Source organism: Nansenia antarctica (genome assembly GCF_963989245.1).
Source record: "Nansenia antarctica genome assembly, chromosome: 7".
NCBI lineage: Eukaryota > Metazoa > Chordata > Actinopteri > Argentiniformes > Microstomatidae > Nansenia > Nansenia antarctica.
This window is the reverse complement of record NC_137677.1, coordinates 44003079-44016958: the sequence shown is the minus strand read 5'-3', so window position 1 is coordinate 44016958 and position 13880 is coordinate 44003079. Positions and strand designations below refer to the sequence as shown.

At 44.9% G+C, this 13880-nt stretch overlaps 1 protein-coding gene across 1 annotated transcript in view; it reads left to right on the top strand.

Moving 5' to 3' along the window:
• LOC308162639 (protein mono-ADP-ribosyltransferase PARP14-like) overlaps positions 1-13165 on the top strand; it is a gene marked incomplete at its 5' end in the record, with an annotated part of 17592 nt that extends 4427 nt beyond the window's left edge. The window contains 13 exons of the mRNA XM_080536783.1: positions 1-496; positions 680-935; positions 1404-1634; positions 2600-2818; positions 3055-3199; positions 3418-3567; positions 3909-3971; positions 4104-4280; positions 5064-5279; positions 5736-6371; positions 6650-6789; positions 11659-11833; positions 12551-13165. The exon at positions 1-496 is cut by the window's left edge and continues 1548 nt beyond it. Of these exons, the coding sequence (XP_080392909.1) occupies positions 1-496; positions 680-935; positions 1404-1634; positions 2600-2818; positions 3055-3199; positions 3418-3567; positions 3909-3971; positions 4104-4280; positions 5064-5279; positions 5736-6371; positions 6650-6789; positions 11659-11833; positions 12551-12834 (3188 nt within the window). The 3' untranslated portion in view covers positions 12835-13165. The remainder of the gene's footprint in view (positions 497-679; positions 936-1403; positions 1635-2599; positions 2819-3054; positions 3200-3417; positions 3568-3908; positions 3972-4103; positions 4281-5063; positions 5280-5735; positions 6372-6649; positions 6790-11658; positions 11834-12550) is intronic.
• Between the last annotated feature and the right edge of the window lie 715 nt (positions 13166-13880).

Genomic DNA, 13880 nt, shown 5'->3' with positions numbered 1-13880 from the left:
CACTCAGGGGAGGAGGGATGAAGCCCTCCTACCAGTTCCAGACACCAGACGGGGTGGAGATAGTCGTGTGTAAAGCTGACATATGCGACTACGCCGTGCAGGCCGTGGTCAACGCTGCTAACACAGACCTGAAGCACAGCGGAGGGCTAGCCAGAGCCCTCCTGGATGCTGCCGGCCCTCAACTACAGGCAGAGTCTGATCAGCTGGTCACCAAGCGGGGTCTACTGAAGCCTGGGGACTGTGTTATTACTGGTGCGGGGGGGCAGCTGCGCTGCAAACACATCATCCACGCAGTGGGACCCAGGTTTGACCCCGCTGACCCTCAGAGGGCTGTGGCGCAGCTGAGCAGAGCGGTTAAGGGGAGTCTGGATCTAGCAGAGAAACACAGCTGCCTGTCGGTGGCTCTGCCTGCTATCAGCTCAGGGAACCTAGGCTTCCCTCTCAGCCTCTGTGCTGAGACCATCGTCAAAGCAGTGAAGGACTACTGTGAGGACAGGTATGGTGATACTGTAGATAGTCAATATCAAACACTCAGTGGCAAAAAGTGTTAAATATATTTATTTTAAAGTGTCTTTTAAGTTATTCCAAGCCCAGCAATGGTTATTTATTTATGTTGTTGTTGTTGTTGTTATTTATTTTATTATATTATTATTATTATTATTATTTATTCATCATACAGGTATGATGATAATTGCCTGGAGAGGATCCACTTGGTGAATAAAGATGACAGGACAGTCCAGGCCATGGAGGATGCTGTGAGAGGGGTGTTCGGAGACCAAGGGATAGGTCAACAACAACAGCCCAGCAGAAGTCCAGCCAAGCCCGCCCCACCCCAGCCTGCTAGACAGGTCCAGAGTACCGCTGGTTCTAGTACGGTCCAAACCAAAGAGAGGCTGACCATCAGCCTGAAGAAAGGGAACATTCAGAATGCCACGGTAAGCCGTTTTTGAAACTGATGAAACTCAAGTCAGCAGCCTTAACTCACTAACGGAAGAATTTCAGAACACTCACCACCTAGAGTGTCATGTGTTCTATGTTGTATTTACCTAGCAACAATACTTTGATTGGCTACAAAATGAACCATCATAATTTATGCATTTTGGTCACCCGTGGCACTCTAGAATGTTAACAATTGTGGCGACTTTATTCACCCTCGGCACTAAATAAATTAAAGTTAAAGACTTAACATCAAATCGATTATTTTCTCATTTCATTGCGCTTTATAGCCTACATCTCAGTTGCCCTAACAACTCCATTAATGTCCTTATAGATAGAATCAGACCACCCAATTTGTGTTAGATCAACTTTTTGTAATGAACAATAACACAATGCTGCTTTACAGATTAACAAATCAACGTTATAATGACTTCTTTATAATAACATGATGTTGCTTTCTGTTCCAGACTGATGTGGTTGTGAACACGGTAGGTCAGGACCTGGCTCTCAACCATGGAGCAGTCTCTAACGCCCTCCTGGCTGCTGCTGGACCCCAGCTCCAGACCCTGGTCGACCAGCAGCCCTCCACTGGCATCGCTGGGGAAGTCATCATCACAACTGGCTGCAACCTGAAGAGCAAGCTGGTGTTCCACACTATCGCCCCCCAGTGGGACAACGGACAAGGTGCAGCAGAGAAGGTTAGAAACAGAACAAATGTTGTTCCTCGTCCATATATGTATATTTCACACCAGGAGAGGCTGGACAGGGTCATTGTAATGCATGGAACGGAATGAGGCATGGTATCAAAACACTGAGTCTGTGCCTCCATGGTTTCACACACAATGTACTGTGAATGTGATGTAACAGAGGGTGTAAAATGCAGTTTTAGTTTAGACTCGAGACTATTTTGAGGTGAACTATCCCCTCAAGATTGTGTAAACCTCTATCTATCTCTTCCCGTTTGGATTACTGTAACTACATTTTTTCTTGCTTAAGTGATTCCGCAATTGCTCGACTCCAACTAGTTCAGAACGCAGCTGCGAGGCTTTTGACATACACCAAACGAAGAGAGCATATTACCCCCATTCTAGCCCACTTACATTGGCTTCCCGTATGTTTCAGGATACAATTCAAGATCCTCCTGATCACATTTAAGGCCCTCCATGGCACGGCACCCTCCTATATTTCTGATCTTAACACAATACATTGCGCCTAGATCTCTTAGATCATCTGACCAACGGCTTTTAATTGTCCCACGGTCCAGGCTTAAAACAAAGGGTGGCCGTGCTTTTACTGTTGTAGCTCCAACATTATGGAATCGTCTCCCCCCCACTGTCAGGTTAGCTGGGTACCACTTTTTAAAAAACGTTTAAAAACCCACTTATATAGGATGGCATTTTTATAATTAGTTTTCTCTTTTTACTTCTGATATCTGTATTGATTTGATCATTTTATCATTCATTGATTTTATCATTTGTTTTATTGCTTTTGTGAAGTGCTTGTTTACATTTTATGAATAACGTTTTATTTGTTGGCTGTTTATTTGCTGTGTTATGCAATATACTACCAAATGTACTGTGAAGCACTTTGTGACTGCTGTCTTAATAAGTGCTATACAAATAAATAAAAGTAAAGTAAACCTAATCAGACTTTTTAACTGCAGGTGTTGAGTGGGATTATGGAGAAGTGCCTGGCTGAGGTGGAGCAGAAGGGGCTAGTCTCCATCACCTTCCCTGCCATCGGCACGGGGATCTTGGGCTTCCCTAAGCCCATTGTGGCCTCTCTGATGCTGGAGGAAGTCTCCAAATTCAGCACAAGGAACCCCAAACACCTGAAGGAGGTGGTGTTCATCCTGCACCCAGGGGACCTGCAGACTGTTCAGGTAGGGAAAATGGTTAGATTCAGGAGGTTAAAACCACACAGGTAAAAATAAATACCATAATAGGCCTACTGTCAAATGGACATGTTATGTTATGTTAAAAGTTTTTTTACGATTTGGGTTTAGAGGGTTTCATAGCCGATAGATGTTGGTAGGAGGCCAGGCAGATTTCCTCCATGCAGGATGATGCTGGTGTTGTTGATGGCTGGTTCTCCTCCCTTCTGATGATCTCTCTCCAGGCTTTCACTGACGAATACAACAAGAGGTTTACAAACCAGACTGCAACCTCAGGGGCCTCAGCCTCCTCCTCAGCCTCCTCCTCAGCCTCCTCCTCTGCCTCCTCCTCCTCAGCCTCCTCCTCAGCCTCCTCCAAACATAGTAAAGGTGCAACTCACTAAACTCACATTTATATTAGTAAAATCGTGGTGTCATACCGCTTACAATTGCAATCAATGTTAAATGTACAGCGAATTGATCTCATGCAATCATTCCCTTTGGTCATTGTAACATGCCAGATGGTTTATGCAAAGTAATGCAAATCATAACATCCTATTGTCATATAGTGATATTTCATCACCTCATATGTTATTCTCTTCTGCCAGGCCCCTTCTCCTCTGTCACCACCTCCAGCTCAGGGATGCATGAGACAAAGATGGAAGGTGTGGTGATACAGGTTGTCACGGGTGACATTACCAAGGAGACCACTGATGTCATCGTCAACTCCTCTAACCAGGACTACAACCTCAAGTCAGGTAAATTGTGGAACCATTACATGTACCACCTAGGATTTAGAGACTACATTCAGTAACAACATAGCTAACAGTTGGAATAGCATAGTAGCTATGGCTGAGGTGTAGTGTTACACTATAACAGCTTCTCTATGTCTGAGCAAAGGTTATATGTTCAGGTAAATCAGTGATAAGAAATACTCTATTTAACCTAGTCAAAATGTGAAGAATGAGAAGACAAGCTTATGGCAAGATTATTATTATTATTATTGTTATATAAAAACTACTGAAATACATTATGTTGCGTGATTGCCCCCTAGTGGCACTACTCAGTATGATGGTATGGTCATCTTCCTCTCCTCCAGGAGTGTCTAAGGCCATTCTGGACGCAGCCGGTCAGACTGTCGAGGTGGAATGCCAACAACTTGGTGAGAACCTCAACTTGATCACCTGATCAAAAAAAACTGATGGATTAACATGAATATTAAAAGGACAGCACTGCTCTGCCTGCTTACACTGCTCTTGTTCTACATTAATGTATGAATGTGTGTGTGTTCCAGGAGCCCAGCCTAACCCAGGCATGATCCTGACCCAGCCAGGCAACCTGCAGTGTAAGAAGATCCTCCACCTGGTTGTAAAGTCAGACCCCAAGAGGATCTACCAGGCTGTGAAAGATGCTCTCCTCCTGTGTGCCAAGAACAACTACTCATCCATCGCCTTCCCTGCTCTGGGCACGGGTGAGTTACAGAGACAGAGAATATGACTCAGATGGGGGTGGGGGGTGGGGGGAGTACTGAATTTAAGCAACCATCAGAAAAAAAACGTTGAATATTTGAGTTAGTATTGACTAGTATTGATCCTTTTTTTAATATAGGCATGTACTTTTCCATATAGCTAACAGGCTTGCTGTTGAACACTTCCTATAAAGGTGTGCCAGTGTCCTAACTCCTGGGGCCGGTTGCATAAAGATAGAGCCAGTCTTAGACTTAGATCTCACTTTAAGTCAGTCTTGCTATAGACTCTAAAATGTTCCTGTTGCATAAAGCTAGCCTATGAGCGACTAAGGTAAGACTCACTTAGATAGCCTGTCAGGCAATGCATTCTAGGTAAAATAAGACAATTGACAGAAAAAGAAAAAGAAAAATGGCCGCCGAAACAGCTACACCTAGTGGCGGAAGATATGAGAGATAAACTACATTTTCTTCTGCTGAAAACGTAGGTATGTTGGAGGAATATAATGTGGAGAAAAGTATACTGCTTATCAGTTTTAACCAGTGAAGTAGTTTACCGCGCTGGAATTTACGTAGCTAGCTACTAGCCCTGACTCGTTCCCATAGCAACACAGCTCTTAAATCAAGCTTAGCCAGGAGGGAAGGTGGCTTTCTAACCTCAAAATAAGTCAGTCTTATTTTTTATGCAACAGGCAGTCTTAATTAGACTGGTGGTCTAACCTGAGAATATAAGGCTTAGACTAGTCTTAATCTATCTTTATGCAACCGGCCCCTGCTTTGTCATCCCAGGCCGAGGAAATCTCCAGGTGAGCCAGGTAGCAGATGCTATGTTGGATGCTGTGGTGGATGTGGTGAACCACAACTCCCAGAATACCCTGCAGCTGGTCCGTGTGGTCATCTTCCAGCCGGCCATGCTGAAGGACTTCCACAGCAGTCTGGAGAAGAAGCAGGGAGCTGATCAGGCTGACTCCAAGGAGAAGAAGAGTCTCTGGGGGAAATTCATGTGTACGGCTAGCTCATCTAAACATTTGACTTTAACCCTAAAACTAACCATAACCCTCATCTAAACGTTTGACCGTAACACTAAAACTAACCATAACCCTCAAACTAACTTTAACTCTAAGCTTTGACATTGAAGTTGAACTATCGCAGTTTTGAATTGAACTACCGGTACATGAGTTTTAAGAACCAACTTTATTGTCCATTGCCACAGGGAACCAGAAATGTGTCTTTTTGCATACCAGTTACCATTTACCTGTATGTTTGGGTTTCTGGGGGAGACTTTGACCTCTGGAATTAAATGTAGAGGCCACTTTGTTGGGCTGGTGTGGTGTAGCACAAAACCACCAACAACCAGGATAGAGGTACCCCTGGGGAGGCTGGTGGAGTACCCCGCAGTACCCCTCTGATATTTAACCATTTAATCTCACTAATTCATGTTTTGTTTACATATTCTACCAGCTTTTTTCAGCGGGGACAGAGACACTAAGCCCCAGAAGGATGGTGACTTCATCATCAAGGGACTTCAGGTGGAGCCGGCCTTCTTTCACATCTGCGGAGACTCCCGGTCCGGAGTAGCCGATGCCAAGCGCTGGATCAGTGACCTCATCCTGAAGGAGCAGGACACCAACAGCATCGCCGACAACGCCATCCTCAGCCTGTCGGAGGCCGAGCGCCAGCGTATCCGTGACATGCAGACCACCATGGGGGTGAGCGTGAGGCTGGAGGACAGGTCTGCTGGCGGGGAAGCAGAGCTCACCATCGAGGGTCTCAGCAAAGACGTCCTGAAAGCCGTCAACCAGATCCAGGAAATGCTGCGGCGTGCTCGTGACCAGGAGGCCTTCGACAGGAACGTGGAGGTGGCGGGCAGCATGGTGGAGTGGCAGTACCAGCAGGGGGGCCAGCAGGGGGCGCCCTTCCTGGCCTTCGACCCTGTGGCTAACTTCCACCTGGAGCAGGGGCGGAGCAGGAAGCAGAAGCAGGTGGAGGTCACGGTGCTTGGTCAGGTGTATACAGTCTTCCTGCCTGAAGGGCCTGCCACTGACAGCAGCGGCAACAACAGCCTCAACGCCATCAGACGCCTCGACAAGTTAGCAGGTAGCGCAGTCGTTGCCTTGGTGATTGCCTTTCAACTGCAGTAGAATTCACTCATCGTCATACCTATTATGATTTATATGCCGATTGATACATTGAGAGGGCATGTATTTAAAGGGGACTGTACTCACTGCTTACATTACTTTAATTTAATTACTTTCAGAAAATGTCCATAAATAACCTGCTGTAACTAATGTCACTGGCTGCCTTAATGTAGCTTGCACAAAGTTGATTGTGGATGATGACGGTATTCTGCACCCACCCACCCCCCTAACCCCCAGCTCAGGACAGCCTCCCCCAGCACTGGGAGGTCATGCCAGCCAACACCCCCTGCATGTCCTGCCCCCTCCAGCCTGGGTCCCCGGAGCACAACGACATCCTCACCCTGTTCCAGGCTACATGCAGGAACAGTGTTCTCAAGGTACCTCTACAGAATCATCTGCCAAAACATAGTTCTACAGGTTTAATTCATATTTTAATACAAAAATAGAATACAGTATAAACATACTGTATATGGAATTAAATGAAAAGCATAACATAACAGTAACAAACTCATAACAGTGATGACAACATGGGTTATAAGGTACCCCTAGTGTTCTATATCAGCTTGAATATCTGGTGAGCTAGCCGGGTCTGCAGTGTTTCCTCCAGGATTTTTCACATTAGTGGCGGAGTGGTCCATTTTCGCGCGCACTGGCGCTCAAAACAAAGACGTAATTTCACCAAAAACTAGAGGGTGACAACATTAAAAATAAAAATAAATAAATAAATAAAATAGCGGTTACGCCATTTAAGCCGAACAGGTGATTTTATATAGAAGGTGATCAAATACCAAGATATCCTACAGCTGCAGCAGAACATGCGGAACACGCATACAACACTGAACATATACATGTGACTGACAGATACGGCCAAGACACATACACACACACAGAAAGATCATCAGCTCATCGAATATGAAGTACACAAGAGATAATCAGCTCATCGAATATGAAGTACACAAGAGTAGGCTACACATGGAACCGGGAACGCGCATACAGCACTGAACAACATCCGTAGAATATAAACTTGTGACTGACAGTCACATACATACATACACATACACACACACACACACAATGAAAGATCATCAACTCATCAATACGAAGTAGGCCTACATGAGAGTACACTCACAAAACCGGCTAACGTTATGACTCATTAGCTGTTTACACAAGTAAAATCCCAGTGTGACAGACAGATGGAGCATTCGGTAAACAACCAACAGCAAGGTAATGCATCAAATCAAATTTTATTTGTATAGCGCATTTCTTGCAACTCAATGCGCTTCACACAATGAACATTTTCAGTCAATCAGTCAATCAATCAATCAATACTGACAGAGCCGCGAGCAGGCAAAAGTAAAAACCTGTACACTATGTAGCCAGGAAAATTCCCTTGCAGCCCTCTACACATAGAGCGACTACTAGCCAGTTTGCCTACCAGTACCCAGCGGTGGGCCCCCACACCCCCCCCCCCCGGGGAGCCCCCGCCGCCCCACGCACCCAGCCCGCCCCACCACCAGCACACCCGGCCCAGCCAAGCAAGCACAGACCAAAGAGGCCCCGCACAAGGACGGCCAAGCAGGTGCCCCGGCGGCGGAACAGACCAGGCACACGGGGCAGCCGGGGGGCCCCAAGGGGAGGCCAAGGACCACCGGCACAAAGCAAGCAAGCAAGGGCAAAAAACCTGTACACCATGTATCCAGGAAAAGTTCCTTGCATATTATCGGCGTACACACTGTCCATAAATGTAGTGTTATATCTGCATCGTTCTGCATCCAGCATGGTCACAGGTCCTGCCAAAAGAGAATCTTAAGCACAGTTATGATGCAACAACACAATAAAGACAATAAAGATGACAGCAATACAACCTGATGGTGGTCCTGGTACACCCTTGTACCGGTTCCAATACTGCTCTAGGTGCTACTGGGAGCTGACAGTGCCTCATCAGCACCTGGGTCCATTTTCCTGTCAACACAAATCTCAAAACACGAGTATGGTGTAATGGCCTAGTGATCCTAGTTCTATAATGTCCAATGTCTCCCTTAGTATCAAAAGGCGACATTGAATAAGTAGGTTTTGAGGTCACGCTTAAAAATGTCCTGAGTTTTAGACAACCTCAGGCCCTCAGGTAGGGTGTTCCACAATCTAGGAGCATATATGCTAAAAGCTGATCCTCCAAATCTCTTTGTCCTAGCCTCTGGCACTATTAAAAGTTCCGTGCCACCTTAGGGGTCTAGCTGGTGTGTATCTTATGAGCATGTCCACCATGTAATTGGGTGCATCGCAGTGGAGTGATTTATAGACTAGTAAAAGGATCTTAAAGTCTATTCTATAACTGACAGGGAGCCAGTGTAGTGATCTCAAGACAGGTGTGATGTGCGCTCTTCGTTTGGTCCTAGTAAGGACACGAGCAGCAGCATTTTGAACCATTTGTAGTCTATTTATCATTTTTTTGGGGAGACCTGTCAGGAGAGCATTACAGTAATCTAGCCTACTAGTAACAAACGCATGCATTAATTTTTCAGTGTCTGCCTGGGAGAGAAATGATTGTACCTTTGATGTACCTAATGCATCAGCTGAGTTAAAGAAAACCAACTCTTACCTTTGATGACAGCGACATGAGCCCTGTTTTCCCGTACCTCCGCCGTTCTGTTCGTGATGATTTTAGAGGCTATAGATTATTTTTTCCCCAGCGCATATTGCCCTGTAATTAGACCATGTGACCACAGCTCCCTTGTGTCTCTTATTGTCCAAATGTTCCCTGAATTTTAGCTGCATGTTTTTCCAGCATGTAAATCCGTTGTCAATACAAATTTGACTCCCTTTCTTTTCCCCTGCCAATACTGTGTTGTTTATGACATTTACCAACGTTTATGCTATGAATAGTTCGAAGCTAGCGTTAGGTGCTAGGCTGCTCGGTTAACCCATTTGCGGGAATATTATTTGTTTCACAAAATAGCCTGATTTAGTTGACCATGAACATCAGAGACTACATTACGAATGTTCATTTAAAATACTTGTATACTGAGCACTGGTATAAGAACATGAACCAGAGAACAGCAGTAAATGCAATAACCCACAGTCGTCGCTGATGATGTTCCATTTTCGATTAGGATACGGGATTAAAAGGACCGGCGACGGGCGAAGAGAGAGTGAAAGGAGAGTGATTTCCTGAAATCCAAATGTCCCGCTAAATTCAGACCAATCACAAAACTGTTTTGCAAGCGCATCGCCTCGCGCCGCGTGTGTGTTGAGAGCGATTCAGTCTTGATTGCAGTGCGAACACAGGTTAATTGCAACATTGTAACATATTGTAACTTACTACTCCAACTAATCGGAATGAAATGTGTTGCGCAGCCTGAATCAAAGTGGAATCAATTAGTGGCGGAGAAAATGTATTTGTGGCGGCCTGCCACGAATCAATGCATATAGAGGAAACACTGGGGTCTGCCTATGTCTGTTTGGTTGGCTTAATGCATTAGGGCTTGGCAATAACAACGAGGCAGCACTTCCTGATAGCCCACTGAATGCTAAGTAGGATGTTTGGGATGTCACCCCATTGAAGTTGAGATTTAAAACAGTTAGTCTTTAGGGTAAGGGTTACAGTTAAGGGTTATACAGTTGCAATCCAAATTATTCAACCCCCATTGCACATTAGGTTTATTGGCAAAATATACAATTTCTCAGCTGTTTGCAGTAAACAAATTATACAAGAACTGTTTTAGTAGTTCAATGAAACTAATATTGCAAGGGTTTTTATGCAAATTCAACACAAAATGCTACTTTTAATGACTACTGCAGTCTCCAAAGTATTCAACCCCTTCATGACAAGCATTTTCAGTATAGTAGAGCACCCGTTTGCTGTTATAACCTATGCAAACGTGATGCATAGCCAGACACCAGCCTCTGACAGCGTTCCTGAGGAATCTTAGCCCATTCCTCATGGCCAATGGCCTCCAGCTCAGTCATATTCTTGGGTTTGCGTTTTGCAACCGCCTTCTTCAAATCCCACTAGAGATGTTCTATGGGGTTCAAGTCAGGCGACTGTGACGGCCACTCTAGAATCTTCCATTTCCTCTGAAACCAAGTCTTGGTGGACTTTGAGGTATGCTTGGGATCATTGTCCTGTTGGAAGGTCCAATGACACGCAAGCTTCAGTTTCCTCACAGACGGCATGACGTTTTTTCCTGATACTTGACTGAATCCATCGTGCCCTCCACACGCCTCAGGTTTCCAGTGCCAGAGGCAGCATAGCATCCCCACAGCATCACTGAGCCATCGCCATGCTTCACTGTAGGCAGGGTGTTCTTTTCAGCATAAGCTTCGTTCTTCTCCACTGAACAGAATTCCAAAACTTCTGTGGCTTATTTATATAGTTTTGAGCATATTGGAGCCAACTTTTCTTGTGCTTTTGGGTCAGTAGTGGTGTATGTCTTGGAGTCCGGGCATTGAGCCCTTCAGTGTGTAGTATGTGCCTTACTGTGCAAACTGAAACCTCAGTGCCTGCTGCCACCAAGTCTTGCTGCAGGTTTTTTGCAGTCACTCAAGGGGTTTTGACCACTTGCCTCCTCAGGAATGGTCACGTCCAGGTAGTGTAGCCACTGTTCCTTTAACTTTGAACGTGCAAACTATGCTTCCAACTGTATCTCTAGGAACATTCAGTGCTTTTGCTATCTTTTTGTATCCTTTTCATTGTTTGTGCAAGGCAATGATCTTTTCTGAACTTTTTGGGACAATTCTTTTGCCATATTTCTAACATGCAATCAAACGTCACTCTCGACAAACCCCTAGCCAGTCCAGGTATTTATGTGTTCTATCTCAAGCACACCTGAACTAATGAAGCCCTTGATTAGTTGCACCAGGTGTGCTTGAAACAGGGGGTTGGGTAATTTTGATTAGTTGCACCAGGTGTGCTTCGGACAGGGGGTTGAATAATTTTGAGACTGTGGTAGTGATTTAAAAGTAGCATTTCGTATTGAATGTGGATAAAAACCATGGTCATATTAGTTTTATTTAAACTGTTCTTGTCTAGTTAGTTTATTGTAAACAGCTGAAAATGTTTACATTTTGCCAATAAGCCTAATATACAATGGGGGTTAAATTGCAACTGTAGTTATGGTTTTAGGGAATGGTTGAATGAACATGTGTTCTCCTCCTCCTCCTCCCCCATCTCCTCCTCCCACTCCTCTTCCTCCACCCTCTCCTTCTCCTACCCCTCCTCCTCCTCCTCCTTCCTCTTCTCCTCTCAGATTGAGAGGATCCAGAACCCCAGCCTGTGGAAGAGCCTCCAGATCAAGAAGCAGGACATGGACACCAGGAATGGACACCAGAACAACGAGATGAGGCTCTTCCATGGAACCTGCTACACCACCATCAACCACATCAACCACCATGGCTTCAACAGGAGCTACGCTGGGAAGAACGGTCAGACAGATACATACATACATACATACATACATACATACATACATACATACATACATACATACATACATACATACGTAGTCAGAGTCAGGAATCGGAGCTTACTTTTATTGTGATTTAGATACTATTGCAGGGTTCGACAGTAACGCTTTTTTACTTGCTCGGAGCAAGTAAAACATTCGCCGGGTTTGTTTGCGCGAACCCGACGCCGCCACTAAATCCCGGATATTTTTACCTGTGTGCAGGAAGAACAACAGACAGCGCAGGCGCGAGACTAGACTAGATGATCGTGGAGTGAAGTAGAGTAGATCGTGGAGTATCAAAGCGTATGGGTGATCGACAGGCGTGTACGCTTTGATAATATCTTCACGATCATCTAGTCTCGTCTCGCGCCTGCGCCGTCTGTTGTTCTTCCTGCACACAGGTAAAAATATCCGGGATCTAGCAGCGTCGTCGGGCTCACGCAAACAAACCCGGCGACTGTAGCAGCGTCGTCGGGCCCGGCGAATGTTTTACTTGCCCCGGGCAAGTAAAAAAACGTTACTGTCGAACCCTGTATTGAGATGTTATAATTGCATTCAAGAGTTTGTGTATTTATTGCATATTGTCACAATGGTGTACATGTTTTCTAAAAAAGACATTTGTTCCAACATTCAGCTGATGTTTATGCTAAAGGTGGTCTTCATTGTCCTAACGATGCTGTTATTGCTGTTGCAGCTGCGATGTTTGGGAACGGGACCTACTTTGCAGTGGATGCCCGCTATTCAGCCAGTAACACCTACTCTAAACCGAACCCCCAGGGGCAGAAGTATGTGTACCTGTGTCGGGTTCTGTCTGGAGAAGCCACTCAGGGACGGCAGGGGATGGTTGTACCCCCAGCCAAAAGCACCACGTCCACCCAGCTGTTTGACAGCGTGACGGACAACCCAGCCAAGCCCTCCATGTTCGTAGTGTTCCACGACTGTCAGGCCTACCCTGAGTACCTCATAACCTTCCACTAGACACCACAGGGACAGACTACAGATAGAATGATAGATGACAATAGTTGCTTTGGATTTATTCACAAGGGTTGGGGTCAATTCGATTTCAGATCAGTCAATTCAGGAAAAAAAATTCATTCAAAAAAATGTTCATTCATTTACGATTCAGAAGTGAATGAAATTCACAAATTCACATGTTATCAAGTGCCTTTCCAACAGGTGCTCAGCTCTGTATGGTGACCCTACCTACTCACCTATTGCCTTCAACCTTTAAACAAACGTTCACTGCTTTCAGGATTATATTGCTCTCCCTTGTATAGATTATTATGAACAATGTTTCTTCAAACCAGGTTGCGGTAGTTGACACTTTTTAATGGAGAATCATCTTTAGAACCATTAGTTGAACCATCAATAGATGTTGTGAAGTGAGTTCATTTTAAGAAAGAAGGTACTGTACAGTATGTGTATAGCCTAGTCTTTGCTGGATGGTTCAGTGTTGTTTGTGTATGGTTATTAGGTCATAGTCTCTAGCTAGTATGTAAGCATACCAGCCCATTATTATTTATTTGAGTTAGTACATAGTGAATCAGGTTCTAGGAAAGTGCCTGCCTTTTGGTTTTGTACATCATATTCTACTGCAGTGTGTTTACAACTGACTTCTGTGTCTGTTTGCATGTGCAAGGGAACGGGGAAAAAATCTCCTCTGTCATTTCTTTGTTCATTTGTATTGACCTGGATGACATGTTTAATGGTGTACTGTTCTGTATAAAAATTTGCCAATTGTCTCTCATTTCACCCAGTATGTTTCCTTTTATCTATAACTAGTTGGTTTCTATCCAGCGCACTGCATGCTAGCTAGCCAACTTGCATGACGAGAATAGTGGCATGTTGCTGTTAGCCTAGGGTTAACAAAATGCATGTGTAAATTGAGGGTTAACTAGTCCTGGGTCAGTCTTGGATGAACATTAATGGTTATTTGCCATTTCACACTTCTTAGCCTAGAACTGACTAAATGAGTGTCTACAAACTGTTAACAGGCTAGCTGAAAGTGCTTCACTCGACAGAAC